The sequence below is a fragment of the Seriola aureovittata genome, chromosome 17, assembly GCF_021018895.1.
Source record: "Seriola aureovittata isolate HTS-2021-v1 ecotype China chromosome 17, ASM2101889v1, whole genome shotgun sequence".
NCBI classification, from domain to species: domain Eukaryota; kingdom Metazoa; phylum Chordata; class Actinopteri; order Carangiformes; family Carangidae; genus Seriola; species Seriola aureovittata.
Window position 1 is genome coordinate 9,992,914 of NC_079380.1, and position 26,195 is coordinate 10,019,108.

Here is a 26,195-nt window from a genome sequence, read left to right on the forward strand (position 1 = left end):
GTAAAGCATTAAATAGGTTTCAAGAAGCACGTGTTTTCTGCAATTACAGTGATTCATTCTCTCTTTTACATGAGGAAACATTTTACCCTTTATTTCCCCCTCTTTTTATATGGTTAATCTCAAAGTGCTGTCATGAATGTCCTCCCTAAAAGGTACATTACAAAATGGCTGAGAATTTCCCCCCAAGACAGTCAGTATACCCATCATTTGCACTAACAATACAGATTTCTAACGTAATCAGACTTGTGAGAAAAACCTAGTAATTTTAAAATTATTTGACAATTCTCTGCAAGAATCTGGGTCTCAAGTTGATGTTCTAATAAGGAATAATAATGTGTAATCATAGTAATTAGAGAGCAACATCAAAAGCACCCAGGCGCACACTAAACATAAATGCCTCATACAATAGCCCAGTGTGTGCTGTAGCTTCACTGATGCCTTGCAAATGAGTGGAAAATTATGATTCACGGATAATAGCACGTAAAGTGCTCTCATCATCGTCACACTGGGGCGGCCGATTGTAACTTTCTAATGGTGAGTCGGGGGTCAAATGCTCTGTAAAAAGACAGCGTTCCTCTGAGTCATCATCGCCATTATGATTGTCGTCGCGGTTGTTGAGATGGCCAGAGGCACAACACCTGTAAGCGTGCCCGCCACCCACCCACTCCGCGCCTGTTACCGGGCGGTTGAGGGTGATGCAGCGAGACCACAGTCGTTTGAGATGAAAAGGAGGGCAGGGCAGTGTCAGCAGGAAGTGGCTTTTTTACTCGCTGGACGCAGGGTGCAGGGTTTCAGGCAGGTGTATTGCACGTGTTTCCCTGTTGCGTGCGGGGTGTGTGTGTGCATGTGTGCGTGAGAGAGCACAGTTGAGGGTGACCGCCTCCAGCAACTGAACAAGACACAACAAACACATAGCTCTTACAAATGTATGTCCATTTATTAATCTTATTTGTTTTAAATAAGAATGTAAAGCAACAAGATTAAAGAAAAACATTTACTTTTGAATATATATATATATATATATATATATATATATATATATATATATATAAGACCAAATTCAAAAGAACTGTACAAAAATCTAAAATGGAAAAGGACAGGTATCTACAGAGAGAATAACTCTGCATAACTCATAAATCTTACTGATATTTGCCAAAAGATGAAGTGAGGTAGTAAATTACGATTCCACATTGTCATGCGCCTGGAGCCCTGGCATGAGTTATATTCATATCATATATACAGTTCAGAATCGCTCACACATAACACATAAACTGGCCAGTAAAAATAAACCTTTCCGGGTCTAACGTGCACTTTTGACCTGCGCACATGGACACTTTGTTTTGGATGTGAGTATCAGGGAGTAAACATGGTGATTTCCTTTGATTAGCAATTTGCAAAAATAAGGAGCATGATTGGCCCAGTTCAAAGGCACGAGAACAAAGATGTGGCTAAATTAGACTTTGAAGACTGAATGGTTCAATCAGGCAATTTTAAACATGAAAGTATTGTAAAGTGTGCGCCTCTATAAATAGAATTTAAAAAAAAAAAAAAGAAAAGAGCTGGTATGTTTACAATTTAAGTGTTTTTCATTCTTGTTTGCAGGAGTGTTTGGTGTTTCCCCTCACTATTACTCAGAGTATTTTCCCCTTTGTTCTGCTGAGCACACATTAGGCTACATGTAGAGATTTCCATAGACATTTCCATAAGAGCAACTGAAACCCAGCTTGTTTCTTTACACAATAACCCAGTTAATGCATGTAGCTACAATGTATATCAGTGGTATCAACCACACCTCAAAGCTTCCAGTGGTTCTATTTATACATATATTCTGTGATTAACTACACACTTCGTATCATCATAGCAAGAGCAACTTAAGTGCTTTTTACTCAGAAAAGAACCCTCAAACGTTCTCCACAGCAGAGAATAGAACACAGCAGACAGAATAGGACAGACAGGTAGATTCCTTTTCAGGCTGTTTTAGCCTTAGTGGCAACTCTCGATTATAAGAAGGTTAAAGTATAAAGCAGCAGTACAACAGACACGATGAGTGATACAATAAATAGTCAAATGAAATGAGATAATTACAATACAGCAAAGTCAGTGTCGGAGCTCCCCTGCAGGCAGGGTTTGACGTCGTACTGCTGGTGGTAATCCAATCCAGTCCAGTCCAGTACCTGCTTTTTAAGAGCTTGATTCCCTCCGTCTCAGAAGAGCGGGATTTTCAGTGCATCCAGTGAGAGGAAAGAAGAGTGGTTTGAAAACATCCTCACCTACTGTAAGCGGCTGCATATCAAATCGCTGATGATTAGCAAATAACCGGCAATTTTATAATGCTTTATAAGTGTATATTCCTCCCAAAAAAATAACATGCAACTCAGAATGGAGATCTGCAAAGACATGATCTGATGTGATGTGATCAGAGCAGCGGACTGTCTATAGGAGATTAGAGTTCAGTCATGTCGATGTGTGAGATCAGTGATGAACTCTTTGTCTCTCTCACATTTTTCCGCTGACTCTTTTTGTTTTGCAAGTCTTCACATACTCCCTACATTTCTTCTATCTCATTATTTGTTTATGCAGTTTTGCAGGTGTACACCTCCTCCTCTCTCACACATGTCTGACACTCCACGTGGCAGCACCAGCGTACCTGGCAGTGGCAGGACAGGCTGGTGAGGCGCATGGCTGTGTTGTAACCCCGTCCGCAGCACAGACTCTGACAGCTGGTGTCTTTGGCACACGACCGGCCGCCTGTGCCGGGGGAGTAGCGGGAGGGCCTGCAGAAGCTGGGGGAGTCTTCCAGGTAGACCAGGTCAGTAGTGCGGAGGCTCTGGCCGTGACGACGGGGCCCTGCCAGCTCGGTCTCACCCGTGGCTGCGTTGGTGACACTCAGCACTCGCACCGCAGTGTCATATCTATACTTCAGCAGCCGCCCGGTGTCGTGGAAAGGCGACAGCTGCTTCCAACAAGTCCGTACGGCGCAAGAGCCGGAGACACCGTGACACTTGCAGGTTGTTTTCAGCCCGCTCTTCACTGCCTGAGATGGGAGAGAGAAAAAAAAAGCATGGGAGGGGGAGAGATGTCAGTCCCTTCAGTTTGATTCATTACCTGGCCTCTTATCTGGGAAGTCTATCTGGACAGAGTGAGACAGTTTCCTGCAGGTTGGGTAGAGGGTTAGGGGTGGTGGTCTGCAGCAAGTGTGCCTTTAGCTCACCTCAGTCAAACATTTTGATATAATGGATTGAGGGGGACTGTTCAGGATGCTGTATTTCATTTACCTCCCATTTCTCACTTGGACAGCTCTTGCACTTCTTTTTTTTTTTCCTCAATGTGTCGAAACTAGCTCTGTCTACCTCTCTCCTGTCTCTCTTTGCTAAAGCCCGAGGCAGAGGTGACAAACAGCGCAGACGGTGGAATCTCTCCACCCTGTTTTTAGTACATGCCTGCTCATGGAAAACATCGATAAGAATTTCTGTGCAAGAAGTGCCAAAAAATGTTTGTTATGGTGCCCCCTCGATATAGGTTAATAGTTCACTGAGTTTGATGGTCAGTGATGAGAGCGCGATCACTCAGCCTGCTGTCTTGGCAGGGGCCAGAGACAGGTCATACACAGAGAGCCAGAGGGTACTTCTGGGTTGAAAAGTTCTGCTCAGTTCCTCCCTTTGCAGGTATGATCGCCTCAGGGGCTTCAGAGCACCATTACTGAGGCATGGGAGAGGGGTTTTGGGAGGGGGGTGCCACTTCATGTTTTTGTTATCACTGCTCCTCTAAGCCACATTGGTGAAAAGTGAGGAAAACTTTTAACTCAGTAAAGATGAGATAAGATAGTCGCCCTCAGTTCTTCCTGTTGTGTTGTTTTTCCTTTTTGTCTCCACCGGCTCTAACTTAGGTGTGAGCTGCCGGAGTAGGACCCTGGGGCCTGCTATTTCAGAGCTGGTGGTTATGAACATTAGGTGGATTTATGAAGAGCACAGTGATCCAGTAAGTGGAAAAAAATGCTCGCTCGTATATTAAAAAGAGGCCACGGATATAATCGTTCTCTCCGACATGAGACCTTTAATTTTCTGTAGGTCTTGTACAGCAAGCTTTATCATGCCTGAAAACACCTGGCTCTGACGATCCCCCAGCCGTCTTGTCTCCCCGCTGCACCGCCTCACCCTCTGCCTCCTGTGCTATCCACCAAGGCCAACGACGGCAGCAAATAAAGGGGGGCGTTTGTCTTGGCTGGCACGGAGAAAAATTATGCAGGTGAGGATTACAATTCTGTATCCTCTGATGATGCAGGGGAGTGTGCCAGAGCTATAATTGTTATGTAAAATTGCAGCCCAGCTAATTGAGCAAAGTGTGGCTCCGGTACAGGCGATGTTTTTGATGCCTTGGGCTTGGGTGGCAACATCATAAAAGATAGAGAGGAGAGCAGGTGGGTTATTTTGCTGTGGTATTCTCTACTCTACTCTTTGTGTTTATTTGTTCACACTCACCCGAATTCCGACGTTGATGTTGTGGGCGTCGACCTGAGCCCTCAGGTCCTTGCTGACCCTCTTCTGTCCGAGGAACTTCTTTAGAAACTTGGTGCTGTATTTCAGGTTGTCGCCGCAGACCCCCCACTGCCACGCCTCTCGATGCTGGATGCCGGGGGAGTCGTCACACGTGCACCTCTCCATTCGGCCCGAGCTGCACGCTTTGGCGAGTGCATGAGTCAGCGCCGCAGAGGACACTGCCAGGAGGAAGGCAGTCTCCTTGAATGCTGCGATAAATGGATAAGGCGTCAGAGGAGAGAGAATAACTGTGTGTCAAGAAAATAAAAATATCAAAAGCACATCAATTAAGTTTTATCTGGACACATTTGAAGAGGTGAATTTGCTGAGATAACAACACAAGAGCTATTCCTGGCATCAAAAACTGCTCTGAGTGCAAACTGATTATAGCTGTAGGGATTATTTGATAGTTTACACTCATCACAATGTCTTTTGTGCCACTGGATAAACCTTTAAGTCGAAATGTTTACAAAGCGCTCACTACGTTGTCATGGTTTAAAACAACGTCAGCATTATACTGCAAATTTTCATGTGTCATAATTCCTGCTCTGACCTTTCCTTTTGGTTTCGCACTGTTATTTGCTTCACCCAGAGCCGTCACCAGGGTATATTTTGATCCAATTAATTATTATTTTGACTAGGAAGGATTTTCCCAGATGAAAGTGGGTAATCACGCCACCCTTTTCCTCTGGGAATGGGCGCTTTCCCGAGATAAAAATAACCACAGGGCTTGAGCGCTCTCCACCACACCACATTTCTTGGCTTTCTACTCCCTCATTACCTCTATGCTGACCTGTTCATGTTCTCCCACACACTGATATCCATATGCATAGAGACTGGGAGATCCTAAAGCATTTTCTGTGCACAGCAGACATGCAGGGGATGTGAGCTACAGGCAATATGGTGATTCAGTATGGACACATCTAATTTTTGAGTGAAGTTTATCAATGGTTGCACCAAGCAAAAAAATATTCAAGTAGACAACTTCTGGAAAACTTTTTTTTTTTCAGGGGTTGTATCAAATCACATGACTTAGCAGAACATCTTAAGTACCATAAAAATAAAAGAGAAAGCCTTCAGAAGTGTCAACTGTTGTCACTGTCACAAATGCTTTGGGCTAGAAATAAGAAAGAATAGCTGTGACTTTGAATAACATGCACCACAGTGACTTCAGACAGTGTACTGTGATTTGAGTATCTGACGCTCATTTCTGTGTTGTAAAATCAGTGATGCAAGAAGGAAACTGTCGGTAAATTTGCATCTTACTTTAAAGTTTGTCATCATAAGGCGACAACAGCCACTTTTTTGTTTTTGTTTTATATGTTTCAGACGTTTTATTGTTTTATTTTGAAACTGACATAATAAATCAATTGATATCCATTTGATGCTGACTAATAACATGAATAAAAAAATAATTCATATAAATAAAGGCCTATGAAAATGTATCTTTGAAAATGCTTGAGGTAAGTTTGAGTGTTTACACACCATTACACCCCAGTGTGAGGCCAGCTTTACATATGGTTTATGAGTCAAACTATGAATATAAATGTTCATTATTAAGACAAGTTACAGAAACATGTCTGATTACTGGCTCACACCTTTATAACTGGTCATGATCCGTTTACTCATCCTATTTCTCCCTCTCAATTGTAATTGCTTCATTTAATCACTTGCTGTTCGGATAAACTGATGTTTCCTTCAGCATCAGGAGCGTGCAGGCAGATGTGGCGCAGCACATCCTTCTCACAGACACTGATACTTTTCTATAAAATACACTTCATGTCATCTAGGTGAGTGATGGAGATAAGACAAAACGTGCAGCTGTGCACCTGCTTCACTTCAAAGAAAATACAGATAGAGACAAATAAACGACAAGGTCATCTGTCCGGTCCCAACAAGAACTCATAAACTACCGTTCACTGATCACTTTGGTAAGTGCTAAAACTAACGCGTGTCGAAAGTACAGGCTGAATGAAAGGCTCACCTCTCTTCAGGAGGCTTCCCCGGCCATCCAGGCTGCAGTTCCAGCGCTCGTTCCTGAACTGGTACCGACACTCCAGGAGGCTGAGGCGCACCGACTCCCGCAGCGTCTCGGCCAAGCCAGGCTCCCTGCGGCACAGTCTCTTCTGCCGCCTGGTCAGAGTCATCTGCTCGCACTGCTTCAGGTGGGCCTTTCCCGTAGGGGGTTCATTGGAAAACGGTCCGGGTAAAAACACCAAGGGTTCCCGACCTGTCAGCCTTGGAGAGGACAGAAAGAAACCAGTTAGAAATTGTAAGTCTTAGATAAAATGCAAAACATTTTCCGACGTTTAAAATCAACTACAGGCCAATATCATGATACTGAAATATTCTCCAATAACTAAACCACTCTGCCACTGCCGTTATTTCCTGATAGAAAAATGTGACTATGACAAAATTGTGCGTTGGAGCGTTGCTGAATTGTTTTACGCTCTTGCCACTTGAAAATGTTCATTTCTCTGATAATAAATTAAATGAAAAAGAGGAACTTATTGAATTTTCCCACTATATGTCCAAACTGAAAACAGTATGAACCCGTATACATTAATAAAATAAAGGATAATCCAACAAATCCAAGAGAATCGCTCAAAATAGCCAAAAATGTATCTTAGTTTGGTCGAGATGCGTCTTAAATTACCACTATAGTGATGATTATGGTTAATTGCAATAACTTCGCATAATAATTTGCAAAGCTCTAGAAGTTTTGAACAACACTATAAATAAAATATAGCTCAATAGTTTGTGCGCAATTGACGCGTGCGTAAATTGGTTAAAGCGTGTAAAGCATTACAATAACAAAGATAATCAATAAATGTAATGGGCGGAGGTAAGAAAAAAGACGTTATCTGACCCAAAATAAGCTGCAGTGTGCGAGAGGAGGATGCAGAGTGCAATGAGTCGCAATAGGCAGGCGGTCCGTGGGAGCCTGGAGCGCATGGTGCCGGGTTGGCGCTGCTCTTCATCTCGCTGATTCTCAACGGAGAAAGTCTGAGCCGTCTGCTCGACGCACCTCTTTAAGGGCCCCCACATGCACACAGACTTTCAACCCGGTGCGCCTGTCCCAGTGCTCCGCTTGGAGGCAGGGCTCTCGGGGGGGGGGGGGGGGGGGGCACATCATATTACCGTACCCTCATTGGACTCTCTGAATATTACTGTGTCCCCTCCCACTGTAACGCCACCCAGGTGGACGGAGCTGCAGAATGACTGTGTTTACCTGCATTGATACAGAAATCTCAACACACCTTGATGCACACCATTAGGACGTTCGCACAAGAATCCAAACCTAATCAAACACATTGTTATGGGCAGAGGGACTTCATTTCAACTCTCAACTCCAAACACTTTAATTATGCGTCAAAAAAAAAAAATTGCCACTCAGATTGAATTTTTAGGCATAAATTGCTATTTGGTTGATCAGTAAATGAAAATCAGCATGGTGGTTTCATGTTCTCCCCTTAAATGCAGCAAACACACACCCTGAAGTGTCCTTGAGCAACAGGTTCAATCCCTTAACATGGAGAAGAAAAAGTAAAGAGGGGATTTCCCTATTTCTGTCATATAAGTTATTACATTATAATCATTGCCATCTGCAAACAAATCAAAGGCCAGCAGTCAGGACTCAAGAGAACCCTGTGTATGAGAAGTAAATGATCCGTGAGGTCTGAAATTAAAGGACACAAACATATAGCATGTTATTAAAGGCCCTATAGCCTGTTCTTCCAATCAAACTACATGCTCTTCCAAAATGCTTTAGTACGCCTGGGGGAAAAACACAACCATGGTGGGAGCCCCATCTAGTGGATACAATATAGAAGTTCAATCTGGGATAAACTGACCAAAGCAAGCAAACCAAATCTGTGGCGATGTAAAATGAAGAATACACCATATAGTTGTCACAAGAGCTTGAAAAAATGATCATCATTATTCATTAACTGTATTTTTTCAAACTATTGTTCAGGCTGTAAAATGTGAGAAAATAGTGAAAAAGTGAAACGTCCATGACAGTTTCCTGAGGTGACGTCTTCTCATAATTGTGAAATTGGATCACTTCAAAAATGATTTCAATGATTAATCAACTATTGAACAAACGACAAATTGATTAATCAAGTAGCTAGGCCTAATTGTTGCAGCTTTAGCTGTTAAATCACAATGACAGGTGTCTGTATTCTCAGAAGTATTAAGTCTCAAGTGACAATTTTGTGTTTCACGTAAATGCTTCTGTAGCCTCGTGATGTCACTAGAAGTCAGAAGACACTTGTATCTACGTGCTAGAAATAATAATGGTACAAGGTAAGGGATCCAATGAGCAGGCCACAAATTTATGTTTAGAGTCCTGACTTAGAAATACATTACATAGTGATTATTAAGCACATATTAAATAATTACAGGGTAATTACAACTTATTGGTAGAGCAGTCTTAATATATATTTTTGTCACTTGGGTGCCCTGGTAGATCACCTGGTAGCTTACCTGATAGATTACCTGTCTTCAAAACCAGCCTGACCTTTTGCTGCATTTCTCTTTCACTCTCTACTATCACTATGAAATAAAGCAGAAAAATTGGATTAAAAACAATTGGAAAAAAAATCTTCATTCAATGAAACTGTGTCTGAAAAGAATAAAGAATATACAGCAAATCCTTCTCCGTGTAGGACAGCCTAATGATTTACACAGTGCCACCCGGAAATTCATTAGTAGGAGACGAACTTCCGCTGCTAAGGTCACGTGATTTCCTTTCAATTGTGGAGGTCTGCCATATTGTTAGCAGCTGCCATCCAACTATTTTAAATGGATTGCTATGGAGGTAGATTTGTCTCAATATTATTTGTGTGAACAGATTGACAATCAACATTTTCCTGCTGTCTGTATCATTTTCCAAGCATATTGTCACCATGAGGCTCTGAACAAATTTCCCTGCTGTTGTAATTATGGACATTCACAGAAACAAACATCAAACTGCAGGGTGAGTTTTATGAACAACTGGGATCCGGTGGGGGATGTTACAACAAAAGCATTGCTAAAAATAACAACTAATTCTTGGACTTTTGCCTAAAACTCATGTTTGATCTATCCCAGGAAGCAACTCTTCAAAGTCTGTTCAAAAGTTGCGCCGTTGAAATGAATGGATCTGGTAATTCAACTGAGGGAGAAACTGAAGAACCAACAGACCTATACAGATGTGTATCGGTCTAATTGGGGTCCCTCTGGTGAGTATGAATTAAATATGACTATGAAAATCTTGAGTAAAAGCCAGAAAATGGACAAGATTTTCTTCTTTTCCCCCTCTACAGGTGAATGGTCTATAGTAACATGCTACAATGGCATTGTTTACAGTCTGAAATTGAACCTGCAGACAGAAAGTCCAAGCAGTTTTGCTGACCTTCTTTTGTCATGACAGCATTTCCCAAATATCTGTCTGTATGACTGTGCGCACAGTTTGGCAACACACACAAATGCACGAGTTGCTGACACCCCCCACCCCATTTCTCCCACATGAAGGAAAACCATTGGCCCAGACAAAGGAGACCTTGGCCAAAGCTACTAAGTCAAAGACTGAAGGTGCCCCTGTAGTGGCTCAGACATCAGACAACCGGATCAAGCGACCATTATGCACTTCATGACAAACCCCATCAGACCCACATGATGTGTTACGACGGGGTTGATCTAGTACCTGACCTCCAGGGCTGTATAAAAAGTCAGGTGGTAAAATATATTTGCTTACATGAGAAAAAATAATTACTCTCTCAACAGCATGACACCGTCCACACGCGTGTTCCTGATGAGTAACCTGATCGAGCACAGATCAACACACAACTTCTGGAAAACAGGATCATTTCAGGCCTGTTTTCTTTTCAAAAGGAATATCTTCATTTATTCATATTGCCAGGGGACAGGTTTGAAAGGGAGTCTTAAACTTATTCACCCATGAGCCAAAGTAAGAAATACATTTGTGGTTTAAGACAGTGTAAAACCACATCCTAGTCCCATGAAGAAATAATGCTTATAGCTCTGTAACAATATTCATCTGTTCATACATTTTGTACAGTAATACATACGTTATATATTTTCAGCCACAGAGAGTTTGGCCCCCGTTTGTATCAAAGCAATAATGAATAGTACAACTGTTCGTGGCACTCAAGAACATTAATAATACATTTACTGTATATCTCTGTCCTGTATAGTATGCCTACATAGATATAATGAATCTACTGTTGAACAGTGAGGTTGGCTGAGCAGAATGTCTCCCCGTGGTCATTGGTGGCTCTACAGGTGTAAACATTGGTGTCCACAGTGCCAACTTTGGCGATGACCAGGGTACAGTGGCCGTCTTCCTCGTACTCTATCTGCACCGTGGATGACTCCACTACAGGCTCCTCCCCACACAGCCACACCACCTCTGGATCGGGGTATCCTGTCAGGACAGATGGGAGGGGTGAGGACGGTGGAAAGAGGCAGAAATCAAGGTTCAGGTCAAGTCACAAGTCTATATAAAGTAATTGCAAGATGCAAGACTTTAAGGACTGAATGTGAACAATTTATAATCACAGTATTCTTTCAAAATAATAGACCTAATAATGGTATTTGCAATGTGTCAATTTTACTAGATCAAAACTTCAGTTGTTTTTTTTGTTTTCATATTGTAAGTCTTTAGGGAGTCAAGCAAGTCAAGTGGTCAACAAAGCACACTATAATGTCACTAAAACATACGCATTGTACTCTTACACCTCTTAAATGAAGGCCTCAGGATAAGAAGTCGGTGTGTACCTGTCAGGTGACATGAGAGACGGACACTGGATCCCTGAGCTACCGTCTGGTCCTCCAGGCTCTGGGTGAACTGGGGTGGCCCCTGCATCTTCTGCTCCAGAGACTGTAGGGCATGCTCTGCTTCTGGGCTTAGGGGTGAGTCTGGGACGGGAAGTGGGAGGAAAGAGGAAGTGGATGAAAGCTTATATAGCCGGGTTAGACCAGGAAACTAAAATAGTTCTGATAAGAGTAAGATAATAAAAGACTGTGTGTTACCTCCTCCAGGGCTGGTAGGAGATCCAGAGCTGTCACTCTTGGAGAGTAAAGCCATTCTCTTCAGGGCAAGCATGGCCTTACCTGCTTTCTATGAGACAAACATTGGAAAGGTTTGTAGCTGAAAGCAAAACCAACACTTCAAACTCCAGAAGCTGGATGAAATTCAAGTGGTTTGATATGTTACCTTCCACTTCTGCCTGGCTAGAAACCTCTTCATCTTTTCCTTAGACAGACACTTTGTGGCAGCAAGATCTCCAGAGTCAAATGCTGCCATCCAAGGGTGGGCAAGGGCCTCTTCACAGGACATCCTCCGCCTGTGAGGCAAAATGGAGGGTTATTGGTGGGTAAGTGAAGCTGGTATCTGTCGGCTGTGCAGTAGCCACATTTATAAATTCACCTGGTGTCCTTGTTGAGCAGGGAGCTGATGAAATTCTTGGCCTCGTCTGTTATCTCATCAAAGCTGTCCTCATCAAACTCCCACTGGGCAGCTGTGACCAAGGCCAGGGTCTCTGCATCGCTGTTTCCCTGGAATGGAGACTCGCCGCTCAGTCTGAAAACCAAAGAAAGACACAGAGGTAGTGGTGTTGTTATATTGACTTTTGCAACCTACATCCACTAGGTGGCATTAAAAGTCTAAAATTCAAGACGTTTATCCATCGTGACTATTATTACCAGCAGAATCCAATCAGTATATTATGTTTTAGTACATTTATCAGGGTCTTTTTCTGGAATTGCAATTGATTAAGGACCTTTTGACTAAGAAGTAAAGTAAATTAGATCAGTTTGATGGGGGCCAACCGACTGGTTTCTAGTTTGATGTGATAGATTTTGTAGTATCTGAAACTGCTCTCACCAAATTCAGATATGGGAATGTGCACGGCGATGGTTAAAAGATAGACACACTGACTTGAGTTCTTGCAGCAAGTTAGAGACAGGTGACAAAGGAAAAACCGTAAAAATGAGTGGAGAAACAGGATGACAGTGCCCTCATCCATAGGGTGGGGGCACTGTCATCCTATGGCCTTTGAAGTCACCAGATCTCGACCCAATTGAGCACCTATGGGAGATTTTGGCCCGTCACCATCATCATAACACCAAATGTGGGAATATCTTTTGGTGAATGGTTTTCATCCCTCCAGGTGAGTTCAAAGACTTGTAGAGTCGATGCCAAGGAGCAGTGAAGCTGTTTTGGCAGCACGTTGTGTCAAAATACCTTACTAAGACACTTTATGTTGGTTTTTCCTTAATCTGTCTGTGTATGAGAAGTTTGATACCACTTTTGGACAGATGAATGTCCAATATTACAACTCTGTTTTGTTTTTCTTCTGAGGGAAATATCTGGCTCTTTAGTTCAATCTTAAATGCTTCACTTTCTCCAGCAGCTACTGCCTAACTCTGTCTGTCTAGTGCTGAGCAGGCAGTGAGTTTTTGAAGCTTTTTGCAGATAACAGCTTCCTGCTGTGGCCGAAAACAGCAATATGAAAATGAAAGTGAACCATAACTGTTAAGTTGTGGCCAAAATAATTTAACAATGCGCTGATAATCACCCTAAACCTGTGAAAAGCTGAGCGGAGGAGCAGATTAAGGTGATAATTGCCTGTAGGATGACCACCAGAAGGGATGCCTTTCACAATGTAACATTGTCATTTGATATTGTGATTTTAAATATATAGGTTATAGCTGCTTTAAGGTTTCATGTGGGGGTTACGTACTTGAGTATTTCTTGGCTGGGCATTTAGGAGAGACTCCAAGAGCTGTAGTAGGTATGTGGATGCTGTTTCCCCTTGTCTCCAGTCTTTGTGCTAAGCTAAAAGGCTACTGCCTGTATAGCTTCATATTTTTTGTACAGACTTTAGAGTGGTATTGATCTTTCCATCTCACTCTCAGCAAGAGAGTGAATAAATGTGATTGCTGTAATGTCAAACAATGTGACTCACAGTATGTAGCAGATGACCCCAATGCTCCACATGTCAGTGGCCAAACAAACAGGTTCATAGTTGATCACTTCAGGCGCCACAAACTCTGGAGTCCCATGCATCACCTTCAGAGGCGTGTTGCCGTCTGTTGAACATAATTCATATAATTTGATATATAAACATTCCATAACATACATATATATATAAATACTGAGAGATGTTAATTTCACACACCAAGCTTGCTGGCTAATCCGAAATCAATGATTTTTATGGAGGTGCCGGTGGTGTCAACACACACAATGTTTTCAGGTTTGAGGTCCAGATGGAGAATGTTTTGCTGATGCATGTAGTCAATCCCCTGCAGGATCTGCTGCATGTAGCGCACACTGGCAGGCTCTGTGTGCTCAAAGCTGTCATCCACAATACGTTCAAACAGTTCCCCACCTGCGATACTGCAGACAGACGAACCGCAGTGACAGCAAACAGTTATTATATTTCTTCGTATACACCCGGAGTTTGCAGCTCCCAAGAATTTAACCACTTCTGGGTGTCATCATGATACTCACAACTCCATGACCATGACCATCTCAGGCTTGTGATCATAGGCCGCCAGACACTGAACCAGTTTGGGGTGGTGGAGATAGTTCATCAGCTCTATCTCTTTACGAGCAGCCTCCCGCTCCTTGGCACGTCGGCCTTTGTAGAACTTCCCAGCGCACACACGTCCTGTCTCTTTGTGTGTTAGCTTGAATACCAGGCCAAACTTTCCCCTGATGAAGAGATGAACTTAATCATTTTTTTAAATCTCTGAACCTTAAGAATGACGTCCTAATGTCATGTCATCATAGATCTTGAAATATGTGGTCACGTAGTGGGAGTGAGACCACCACAGTGTCCATTTCCTGACTTACAGATTTCTTTCCATTATTAACTGCAACCACCAAACTTACATTGGGGTACATTTGCTGGCTTGCTAGAGTAGAACCATGTCTCTACATGCTTGCCATTTAATCTCCCTCTGCCTTTTTTGGCACGACTTACCGTCTTCAAGACAAGTCACACTATTTAAAGGGAGACTTCTCCTTGAAAAGTTTTAGCTGTACTTGAAAAACTTGCTTGGGGTTGGACGTGACGGATACTCACATTCCCAGTTTCTCCTGCAGATTGTAGTGATCTGTGACTTTGTGGGTAGAGTCGATGGTGACAGAGGTATAGGCTTGAGAGGCCTCCTCTTCTTGTGGTTTGTCTAAATCTATGCACAGACACAGTAGATGTCATATAAGCCTCATTACATTTGCCTATATGTTGAAATGTGGCCTCAATAACCCATACCACCTCACCTTTCTGCTCCATCCTAACCACTGGCGACACTGGTCCTGGTTCGCTTGCTCCCACGGTGTTGTAGGCCCTCACTCTGAAACGGTATTCCTTGTGAGGCTGCAGCCCAGAACTCACTCTGTATGAAGTACTCTTACACTGGGAGGTTAGCTCGCTCCACTCCCCAGGCTCAGCACGTCCTTGCTTCTTCGCCTCGATCACATAACCCAGGACGACACTGCCACCGTCGTAGCAGGGGCCCGACCAGGACAGCACAAGGCTGGAGGCAGAGACACGGGAGATGACAGGGGAAGAGGCAGGAGGCTGCGGCCTCTCTGGTGGGAGGATGATTAATAAAGCGTTCAAGTAACTGCTTCACATGGTGTTGAAACTGCAGGGAACTGTGCGTTGTCTTACCTATTACAGAAAGAGTGAGCGTGTGTTGTGCTGAACTCTTGCGGTCTCTCACTGCAATAGTGTAGCTGCCTGTGTGCTGTGGTTTCGTCTCTGCTATAACCAGTGTGCTGCTTCGATCTGTGTTTTCTGTCCGCAGCTCTGGACCATCCACTATCTGCAGGTGTAAAATGTGTGAGGAAATGTCTGAGAAACAATGGAGACAAAAACTAAATTTGGAATGGCAGACAGAGGATATACAACACCTGCTCTTTGTTTCTGATCCAACAGGACACCACAGGAGGGCTGCCGGTGAAAAAGCACGTCACACGGGCGGTCTGTCCCACCTTCACCTCGAGGTGCTGTGGAGGGTTTTCAAAGTGTAATGCTGGACCTGCATAGCCAAAACATAGTGAGTGTTTTGACTCAAAGTCTTCCTGTTCATTGTAGTGTCTGGTGAAGTTCATCTTCTAAATTCCCAAAACATGACACTGGAAGGAAATTATCCAGTGTGGTGTGTGAGTTTAAGATAAAGACAGAGGTTTGTACTGTACTGTAAAACTGGGAGTGTATTACTGTACTTCCCCCAAGACCCTTATTATTGTACCATACAGCAGACCAAGTGTCTCAAGTAGAAACAAAATACAAAATACAAAACACAAGTGACCTACACCATACACAAGTACAACCAGTCCTTGTGTAATCAAGTGTGTTAAACAATGTTAAACTAGATCAACTGTTCTTTGAAGACACCTATACATCCCGGGTCTATAATATCTTTCACACACTTGAAAAATGTTTACTTAGACAAATATCCTTCAAGGACGCAGACTAAACACATATTTGAGGTCTTACCACTGTGGTGTAACCTATAGTCATATAATGTTCACATGTTTTTGCATTAGACTACAAATTTCCATATATGAGCTGAGGTTCATATCATCTGTGACACTGTCAATATTCAAATATTATGGCATCAGGATGGTGAATTTGACTGGACAATCTGATTCAACTGTGTCATGTTTAAATGTCTTTAGTATCTACAGTCTACATTCTTTACACAACCGGTTATTGCACCTCCCTGCCCAGCCATCACTTCTATCTAATTTAAGCAATACAAAAACACATTCCTGTTAGCTGTAAGAGGACAACATAACCTGCGCACTGAACAAACATGCAGACCTTATTGTATGAGCTTTTCATGCTTTTATTGTTGCAGCCTGCACCCTAAGGTAAAGTATATGGGGGCAGAATAGCTCACAGCCTGGCAACATTATAAAAGAACAAAGGCTAAAAAAGAAGGTGTAGCTACAGGTCAAACAACAACAGCACACGCACACAAATACACAAACACACACACACACACACACACACACACACATATAAAACAGTCTCTAATGAATCAGTTACATTAACACGAACAAACGAAATCAGACGGTGAATGAGGAAGAGACAGGTGAGTGGAGATGATGGAAAGACAGGTGCATTGCTCTGACATTTGGCAGAGATAGCAAATGAGGAGGAGAAAAAAAAGGATAAGTGAATGTGTTGCTCACCTTTCCCTGAGTTGGCTCTCTTCTTTGGGATGACTTCTGCAGAGACGGATGGAGTGCAGGTAGGTTTTTAGTCGGTGACTTTAGAGGTGTGGCCCTCTTCTGTCTATGGCTATCAGTTTACAGACTCAGCAAGTTTTACTGTACTGTGCACTGTCCACTTCCCTACATGGTGCTCACTTGTGACTGAGAACTTTCAGTGGGTGTATCAGAAAGCTGCATTGTTGTTGTTGAAGTCCTGCATAATTCCTGTTCGGTATACACTACATGTCGCCTGACAGCCAATCACACAAGGACTGGAAATGATGTGTTTCCTCCTCATTTATAAATATACCATGGAAATCCGGAAGAAGTTAAAACAATGGTAAAGAGGCCAATATATTTTCCTGGTGTAAGGAAGGAAGCTGCAACTTATGTGTTGTTATTATTAGCAAAAGTTTGACTTCTAAAATTGTCTAAAAATCCTCTGTCTATATGTGAAATGAGTCATTATCTGATTACCTCTTGGAGAGGAGACTGGACTCTGCTTATCAGACCCTGTATCGGAGGTACAAAGAGACCGTCTGAATTCCTGTCGCTCATCTTTGGGAGACTGTGGTGACATTCCGTTTTCCATAATGCTCTTGGATGCAGAAGTGGGGATCTTTGAGATGTGACTGTGCATACCACAGATAGTTTCAAAGTCTGGATTGGTTGTGAGTGAGAGGAAAAGGAGAAGAGGTTGTATCAGAAATGAAACTCAGACTTGTTTGCACTTATTGTGGTGACAGTCTCACTGAATGAGGCACAACTCATTAGACAAATATTATGAGAATTGATCTTCTTAGAATTTGAAAATCCCCAGCGTCTCCCTCACCTCTGACGAACACGGCAGCGCAGCAGGACGTCTTCCCTGCACTGTTTTCCGCCAAACAGGTGTAGGCACCAGCATCTTCCGGCAGGCACTCCGTCACCACAAAGCTCACGTCCCTGCCATCGAAAGAATGTTTCCCAAAGCGGGCCACTTCACCTGCCCATAGGAGCAAACAAACGAACTAGAAACACACTCTTCTACTGGCGTAATGCCCAAGAAGAACGATGAGAAGGAAAGTGAGAGAGGAAGGACCGACAATGATGCCGGATACAGGAGTGAAAATGCTGTTAACTTCTTGAACCCTGATGTTGGAGCCATCATTATCAATGTTGTTTGCATGGCCGGGCATTGTTCAAACTTACGCTTTGGTACAAAATGAGGCAAAAGACATCTAAAATCTTTAATGGTGCAGTCAGGAAAACAATGAACATGAACCTCACAAGTCATTAATCCTTTTTCCATCCTATAAATACTGTTCTGAACAAACCAAATAAACAGGGACTGATGAACTCAGCAGTGTTTACTTTCACTCACTGTATCTGGTTCACTTTGGGTCAGCATTTGACCCCGAGCAAACATCAAGATGTCTCTGCTCACCATTGTGCAACCATGACACTTTGATAGGCTGACTTCCCTTGAGAACTCCACGTAGTGTGATGTCACTTCCTTCGTCCACGCTGCAGTCCTGCAGAGGCTCTATGAAGACGGGTGGGTCCAGACGTTTACATGACGAGAGGCTGAGAGACCCTGGATATGGAGAGGAAGCGGGGGGGTGGAAGGAGGTGAGGCACAAAAGAAAAGAGCAACACAAGCAGGAGGCTTTATAGTGTTATTGATGACCAGCCCCTGATTTTATAGAAGAGCAAACTCAAAACTTCACACAAATCCTATTTTTTACAAAAATTAATCATTAAGTCTTTTAAATTTCCTGCCTTTATTTCAGTCTTTGGTGTGTAATTTTGGCTAAAAATGTTATTTTAGTTTGTGTGTTGCATTCATTCACATGCTGTATTATCACACTGATCCTCTGTGGCTACAGATATGAAATGCTTTGTAAGTGTGATGTTCCATCCTCCCATCTACCATAACCGTTCACACTACTTCATTTCTTTTATTCTTCCTGTTCTCTCTTGTTAAATGTGTCACATGAATTCAGGTCAGCTCTGGCCAGAAAACCACAGCACTGACATCTTTATTATGCCTTAATGTAAAATACATATACAGTCATTCTGACTGAGTTGAGGTTTTTAATTTGTTTTTTGTCTGTGTGTATGTGTGTGTGTGTGTGTGTGTGTGTGTTTTCTCTTTTTAAGCCTCACATGGCCACATCTTAGATTATATGAAATGCAGTTGTTTATTTTCACTTGAGTGATGCTAAATAGTTGCTTGAAGTTTGGATCTTAGCCAGAGGGAGGATCTGCACTCCCCCTGTTTGGTAAATAAGAAGCACCACTGGGTGACATTACATGGTGTCGCCAGTATAATTGGTTATTATTACAGAGGACTATCAGAAGTAGTACAATACTTTACCTAAACATTGTGTAAAAATTGACCAAATCTGATTGCATCTCGTAACGTTAGGTCATCGACAATAAACTGGTTATGATTTAATCAAATGGGTATTTTAGCATCAACCTTTAGCCATAGTTTACAATGAACAAATTATTTACTGAACAGCCTGACGTGTGAGGACAGGCACTGAAACAATCGAGCCAAATACTTTGAGCTGCACCTCTGCACACACTTAAGACCTTGTTCGCATCAAGACTATTTAACCTTTTTTTTTTTGCTTACATTTACAGAACTCAAAGCTTTTATTAGCAGGTTTGAAATGTCAGTAAGACGTTGCTAAAAAAAAAAACTTTCAAAACACTTTGGGCTACTTCAGATTGACACTGTGGCCAAGTTGACATATTAAGTCCATTTTTGTCACTTCCTGAAAGTTTGACTTGTAAGAGATGCTGTACAGGGTTTTCACCTAACAGATAATAATAACTGCCAGATGATGTTTAATTTAAATGAGAAGATACTCTTGAACTGTGGGCAGAATTATACTATGAGAACATTACATCTATCTGTCCAAATATGTTGTCACATTTTTCTGGGCAAAAGCCACGAGTCCAGTTTATATTGGTGACTGAAAAAGAAACTGAAATAGATGAGAGATGGCATGTTGTTCAAATGTTCATCGGGCATGAAATCATTTAAAAAGTAACTAAGCCTTGAAAGCACAGGAAATTCGAGTTTAATTGTGGGCTGACATTGAAGTGAAAGGTCCCCCAATAGAATAAACAATCAGATAACTGGACATTTTAACTCAGGGCCAATATAACACCGGATATTAAGTCTAGAAGCAACAAATTTGGAGTGTGTCATGTTTCTCTGGAAAATAATTTGTTTCGACACCAGGAGAAAATAAAAACAAATTTACTGTCCTCTGTTTTTGCAGCACACCAGACAGTCATCAAGAGGTATCACCATGTTCGGACTTGTCTATTCAAACAATTGCATCAACAGCATGGTAAATGTCACCAGAAGTCTTTCCAACACAAACACACAACCTTAAATTATTCATTTCCTCTCCCACTCTCTCTCTCTCATGCAGCCCTTACCTGTATCAGTACATTTGACCGCGGTGTCAATAGTTCCCGGCCCATTCCCTGGTGCAGATGATGCACGTGGTGGTTTGATCTGTATCCTGAAGGTTGACACATAACGCTGTTTGCAGCCATCACCATTCATGTCTGTTTAAGAGCAGCCCCGGTCTCTGAGCAGAACAACTTTAAAGAGTCATTTCCCAAGCTGATTATCACACTTCCTTTCTCTGTCACTGCTGTATGGGCCTCTGCAACTTGATTCTGTGTAAAACCAATAAGCCTCTCTCTTTCTCTCTCTTTCTCTCTTTCACTCTCTTTCTTTCTCTTTCTCTCTCTCTCAAAGCCAGTGCTGCTCTGCCCCCACTCTTCACACTTCTCAGCACATGTTTGAGTCCTCTTTTCTCACCCTCCCACGATCTACACTAACTCCACCTACATCAGAAATCTTTCTCTTTTACTTTGGCCATTTCAGAATGGGCAGGTCTCTCCTTATCTCTCCTTAAAGTCACTGTAACGCATGATCCCCCCACCCACTACTCAGACCCCTCTCTTTATTATCATGGCTAATAGACACACACTACACATAAACAAGAAAAGACAGAAAGCAGGAGAGCGGGAGGAAGGGGAGTGGGGGACTTATCTACCCACCCAGCCAAAGGTCATATTGTGTGCTGTTTGTGAATGCACAGTGCTTTATCGATTTCCCTGTTTGCCTTCTCACTTATCAATGCCGCAACTGAACTTTGTGATGCGAGTGACGCTGGCAATGTGCATTTCACGCCCATGGACTGTAAAGCTGTGATTGTGAACAACAGGCTCGTAAATCCTATGTGGCCACCTGGACAGGGAGGCTGTTTCTGGGGTAAAAGCGTTACTTCAACAGATCCACCTGCTGCTATGGTAACACGGAGAAGTGTCAAGAGGGGCCTGCTCTTGTTCTCGTGATGAACATATGTTGTTGAGACGATCAACCCAGCAGAGCAGTGCTGTGAAAACACACACTCTGCATCTTTCATCATGGGAGAGCAAATGACTGTGACCTGACTGTATTTAACATGTCTGAATCTTGGTACATCAGTGTTAATGAGGCGAGTAAACTGCATTGAGAGTGGTAAATGTCAGTGAACACACCAGAAGCCCACTGAGGTGGTTATAACATCGCTTTTCGCTCTGCTCCCAATCCCAGTTTCCCAAATTCCACATCAGTGATCACACAGAAAAGCACTGTGAGGGGATTGTTTTAGTTTCTGTGAGGGAAAAGTTCCCAAATCAAACATTTACCAAAACGCTGCAGACAGACAGACACTATTGGAAGGACTTTTTCACATTGTAGATTCTTACATAGAATTGCATGCATTTATAGTATGGACCAAATTTGTGAAATGTATCACTTTTATAAAATAGCAGAAGTTATAAAGGTTTTTTTTAAATAAATAAAAACTAAATACCACATTATTCTCATAATTCTGAGGGGAATAAAATGAACAGAGAGATGGGGTGAAACCACTGGTAATTCCTAAAACTTCACAATCAAAATGAAAAATAATTATATATTTCTCGGCACATTCTCAAACTCATATAAAACTGCAAATAAGACTGAAGCCTTTTTTCCTTCTCATGTTGCATTTGCAAGATCATCCTCCATGACTTGTTTGGGTTCATAGCACAGCCACATGCTCCAGCTTGTAAAAGTAGGATTGACTGAATGAATGTACAAGATAATCTGCTCTTGATATTTTATATTGCATCTGCTCAGGAAACTGCTATAGCACATATTCAATGTCACTGCATAAGTGATTCAATTAAGGCCTCCACTCTAATTGTATTGGTGTTAATGGGCCCTTCAAGTACAGCTAGTAATTACTGTTAGAGGCTTTCATAATACAAAGATAAATGATCTCTTCATTTATGTTTCACGTTATGATAAACACAGTATGTGATAAGGTATGACTCAAAGCTTTAAATAAGATGTGACAGCCCCCAGGGGGAAAAGCAAACACATGCAGAGAAAGCTGGCAGAAACTCTGAAGCTGCTCATTAAGAAGAAACAAAGTGATAATGCTGCATTCCTCCCACAGAGCCTTGGCTTGTAGGAGCATAATTAATGTAATTTAGGCACAGGGCCACTTACTACGCACAATAGAGTCTAGAGCAGGAGGGGAGACATGCTGACTGACCCATTAATTTGCCCCCACCACCCCCCTCTACATGCCGCAACTTTTACCAGCTGAAGGTATCCATGCGGGTCGTGTGGTCAGCTGTCTGTGTTTGAACGACCGCTGTGTGAAAACTAAAAGTTTGCTGCCTTTCCTTAACTATCCACCATGACTCCTCAATCTGAGCATGAGGGAACAGATGTAGACTGAAGATAGTCACAGCAGAGCGGGGGAAAATATTCAGCCTGTGAGTAGAAATCTTTGTTGTGCTTCAGAAGTTGAAGTGATGCAATGTGAGTGTACTTATATCTAAAAACATGTGGTAATACTTAAGTTTTTTTTTTTGTTTGTTTTTTTTAAAGCAAAAGGTAAATGATTCATGAAGGAAAAACTTGACTATGACAGGAAACTGTAACACTGTAACACATATATATCACATGATGCTACAAATGTTGAAACAGCTAGCTGTAAATATATAGGAAGCAAGATATAATGGTACGACCTGACATTTGTTTCTGACTGGTAGAGAACTTGTCGCCATGTTCTGTGACATCTGTTTGAGGAAGTTGTTGCAGATACAAAACACTAACCGCATTATAAAGATGATACTAAAAAAACATGTTTAAAAGTTGATGAAGTAATGAAAAAATAATGTATCAAACAAGTTAATCTTTACATAATTTTACAGTACACGACCTCCTCATTTATGTGTTTTTTGCAACATCATATCTCTCTTTAATACTCATAGTGACCAAAAGAGTCACATAAATTAGTCAGTGAAGATGTATTAGGTGAAATATTGTTAATATTTATGATATTATACATGTAAAATGTCTCTTATAATGTCATGTATGTCTCTAATATCATCACATATACGGACAGCATGCATTAACTGCTGCATGAACAGGCTTGCACAACTGAACTGCAGTGCCCTCTGGTGTCACATTTCTTGCCTGCTGCCACAAGTGAGGGTGACGTGCAGCAGGGCTGAGTCAGGTTGGGTTTTCCAGTGAGATGCATAGGGGGTAAAAAAAAAGTGTGGTCGACCATTTAGCTGGAAAAGCAGAGTCAGAGTTAAACACACAACGCCAATGACCACTTGACAATAATGACCTAAAACATGCATGTTCAACTAATTACACCCCTTCAGTGTGGCTCAGTTGGTCAGACATGAGTCCCTCACACCATCACTAAGAAGAGACTGGCACCATCTACAGGCCAATTATGTACATGCTACAAGGTGTGTGATACAGTGTACAATCTAAGGTAATATATTCTCCATTCTGGTAAAGCGGTCATGTTCTTGCAATTCTTAAATTCTGCATTGAAAAGGTATCATGAAACAACATCTAAATCCATTATTGATTGTATTGCGTTTGTTCCCTTTATCTGCAGCAATAAAAAAGACATGATGGTGCTTCATTACAGTTTCAAATGTCTGTAATAAAAATGAATGCTCTGCCCCACATAAACTTTCTAGTATGATGATTCCACTCTCTCCCCACGCTCCATCCCATACACAAACTATCGGTAAGATCTAAAAATCCAGGTGAGCTTTCTTTCTTGTAATCTTGTGTACCTAAGGTGAAACACAGTAGTTGCCAATCATGGGGGAGAAAACCTTAAGGGGGAACCTAAAACGGCACTATAACATCCCCCTTGTGACATAGCATGAATATATGCACTGTATCGCCACTGGAATTCTAAATATGGGCCTCTATCGACAGAGGATTAGTGATTTATACAATAAAAAATGTACAGTTTTACAGGAATTGTGCCATCTCTTTGACCTATGTTGGTGCTTGGATTGCATCTGAGTTTTCCACTCACTGCCTTCACAACAAGCAAAGTTGTGGCTTGAAGAACCTATTGACATTTCCGTCTTTGTGCTCACTTCATAAAGAAGTGGAAAAAAAAACAACATATAGCCTACAACTTTTCAGCACAAATAACGTGAAGCTTCCTCAGCGGCATGAAAAATGTAACACTTAAGTTGACCACTGACCCCGTGACTTCTCCCACAGCAGCTCTAAGGCTTGCAGGACAAACAGTCATACATTGCCTCTGGTTGTAGTAGATTACTGAGAGGCCAAAGCTGCCCTGTGGCCTGCTGGCTGTTACACCACTCACTATTCTCACAACATTCCCTTATTTGTTTCCTGTTGGGAAAAAAAATGTACTTATTTTATTCATGAGGGATCATTTCATTAGGTTTTTTCTGTATGTTTAATTTGTGTTGAGGCAGTAGAGGTGCCAAAACAGCAGGGGGTGTTGTCCACTGTCGTAACAATAGTAACTTAAGCTTCAGATCTTTGAAACACTGCATGTACATTTTAAAATTTAGTTTCAGGTCAGATCATGTTACACAGCCCATGTCTCACACACACACACACACACATATATATATATATATATATATATATATATATATATATGCTGTATATATGTGCTGTATACTGTATATATGTCTTAAAATACCATCTTTCCTGTCAAGACTTTTTTGTTGTTGTTGTGCCGTATTAGTTCTCTTCCTGCGGCTGAACTAGCAAATGAGCTCAGTTAGAGGTGTCTTTAAATGCTGACCCTGTTGTGCAAAAGGTCCTGTTGTTTTTCGCTCTGTTGGTTTCACACATTGACCGTGACTGTCTGGCCCAGCAGTCCTGGGGGCATTCGAGCCGACAGCTCAACGGTGAAAGTGAGTGAGCGGTGAGTGTGCAGTGAGAGCTACCCCAAATTAAAAAAAACAAAAAAACACTGGATGCAAAAAGGAAAACCGCAAAAAGTTCTAAGTATTTCTAAAGGAAATTGCCAATGAGGATAAATTAGGCATATTGGACTTCCTGCTATTTCAGATAATTGAGAGATTGTAATAACAAGATTTTATCTGGGTCGCACGCAAGATATTACACATTTGTGGTTTGATGTGCCAATGGCAAAACAGTTATGTGTAGTATTGTCTGTTTTTAAATGTGTTAACTTTAAAAAAAAACCTTATCATTGAGGCTTAAAGTAACTCTCAACGTCAAATAAAAAAAATTCTTTTCAAATAACTTCAACAAATGTAAAAAATCTTGCAGTCTAGTAATCTAGTGAAAAGCCTTGGCAATCCTGTTCCATGAGAGAGAGCATTTGTGAGCCTGTATGTGCGTCTGTGTTTAACTCCCACCTTTGCAATGAGGCCCCTCCACCCCTCTGTTGTTGGTGAGGGCCCACATGGAAGCGATTATGCTGTGCAGAGAGTGAAATTACAGAGGGAACCTACAGAACTGGAGCCCTCCTATTTCCACTCACTCATTCACTTAGATTTACACACATGAACACAAGCTCAGAAGCACATACAGGCGAGTGAACACTCACATACACAGATAGAGAGAGACAGACGGGCACACGCACACACACACACACACACACACACCCACAAACACTCAAACAGAAGCTCTGCTGCCACCTTGCCTGAAGCTGTACATTTCCACTGCTGGCTCTGTTGAGACAAGGCTGCAGTGTGCTTCCCTCCCCGCCTTCCCTCTCCTGGACTGGAGTGGGACGGGGCCGGGGCTGTAAATTCCTCAAAAAGAGCTGTTAAGAGGGCCTCCATTAAAACAGGGGGGTCGGCCCTCGCCAGAGAGGAGCCTGCTCAATAAGTCATCATCCAAGCCTGAGGCCTCACTGGGGCCCACGGGAGAGCAACAGACTGGATTAGAGCAGTACTACCTCATTCTGTTTAATACACCTAGTTTACCTGGAGATCAGAGTACTGCAATATTGTTTTAATAGGCCAATAAGAATGATTCTACTGCCTTATAATGTATCTGAAGGAGATTGATGGACTTATCAATT

General features: G+C 42.2%; 2 protein-coding genes across 2 annotated transcripts; both read right to left on the bottom strand.

Annotated features, from left to right (window-relative positions):
* Window positions 1-744: 744 nt before the first annotated feature.
* wnt9b (wingless-type MMTV integration site family, member 9B) lies at window positions 745-8,710 on the bottom strand. The gene is made up of 4 exons (XM_056402225.1): window positions 7,405-8,710; window positions 6,520-6,773; window positions 4,479-4,744; window positions 745-3,034 (listed from the first exon to the last, which is right to left on the bottom strand). Exons 1-4 carry the CDS (start codon window positions 7,581-7,583, stop codon window positions 2,573-2,575), a joined length of 1,161 nt encoding a protein of 386 aa, XP_056258200.1. The 5' UTR covers window positions 7,584-8,710; the 3' UTR covers window positions 745-2,572.
* A 1,687-nt stretch (window positions 8,711-10,397) lies between these two features.
* mylk5 (myosin, light chain kinase 5) lies at window positions 10,398-20,778 on the bottom strand. The gene is made up of 17 exons (XM_056402224.1): window positions 20,218-20,778; window positions 18,203-18,352; window positions 17,609-17,761; window positions 17,254-17,436; window positions 16,756-16,791; window positions 15,466-15,593; window positions 15,224-15,377; window positions 14,830-15,141; window positions 14,633-14,741; window positions 14,056-14,259; window positions 13,724-13,941; window positions 13,511-13,634; window positions 11,971-12,123; window positions 11,758-11,887; window positions 11,574-11,661; window positions 11,319-11,459; window positions 10,398-10,965 (listed from the first exon to the last, which is right to left on the bottom strand). The coding sequence occupies exons 1-17, from the start codon at window positions 20,345-20,347 to the stop codon at window positions 10,760-10,762; spliced, it is 2,619 nt and encodes an 872-aa protein (XP_056258199.1). The 5' UTR covers window positions 20,348-20,778; the 3' UTR covers window positions 10,398-10,759.
* Between the last annotated feature and the right edge of the window lie 5,417 nt (window positions 20,779-26,195).

Excerpts from the sequence above, each read along its gene's own strand:
- wnt9b (XM_056402225.1), bottom strand. The coding sequence starts at position 7,583 with ATGTGGGGGCCCTTAAAGAGGTGCGTCGAGCAGACGGCTCAGACTTTC. Across the intron at positions 6,774-7,404 it reads CACACTGCAGCTTATTTTGG|GCTGACAGGTCGGGAACCCT; the intron begins GTCAGATAACGT and ends GTCCTCTCCAAG. Across the intron at positions 3,035-4,478 it reads ACATCAACGTCGGAATTCGG|GCAGTGAAGAGCGGGCTGAA; the intron begins GTGAGTGTGAAC and ends CTCCCATCTCAG.
- mylk5 (XM_056402224.1), bottom strand. The coding sequence starts at position 20,347 with ATGAATGGTGATGGCTGCAAACAGCGTTATGTGTCAACCTTCAGGATA. Across the intron at positions 15,594-16,755 it reads GAGAGCCAACTCAGGGAAAG|GTCCAGCATTACACTTTGAA; the intron begins GTGAGCAACACA and ends TTGGCTATGCAG. Across the intron at positions 11,662-11,757 it reads TAGCCAGGCAGAAGTGGAAG|AAAGCAGGTAAGGCCATGCT; the intron begins GTAACATATCAA and ends TTTGTCTCATAG.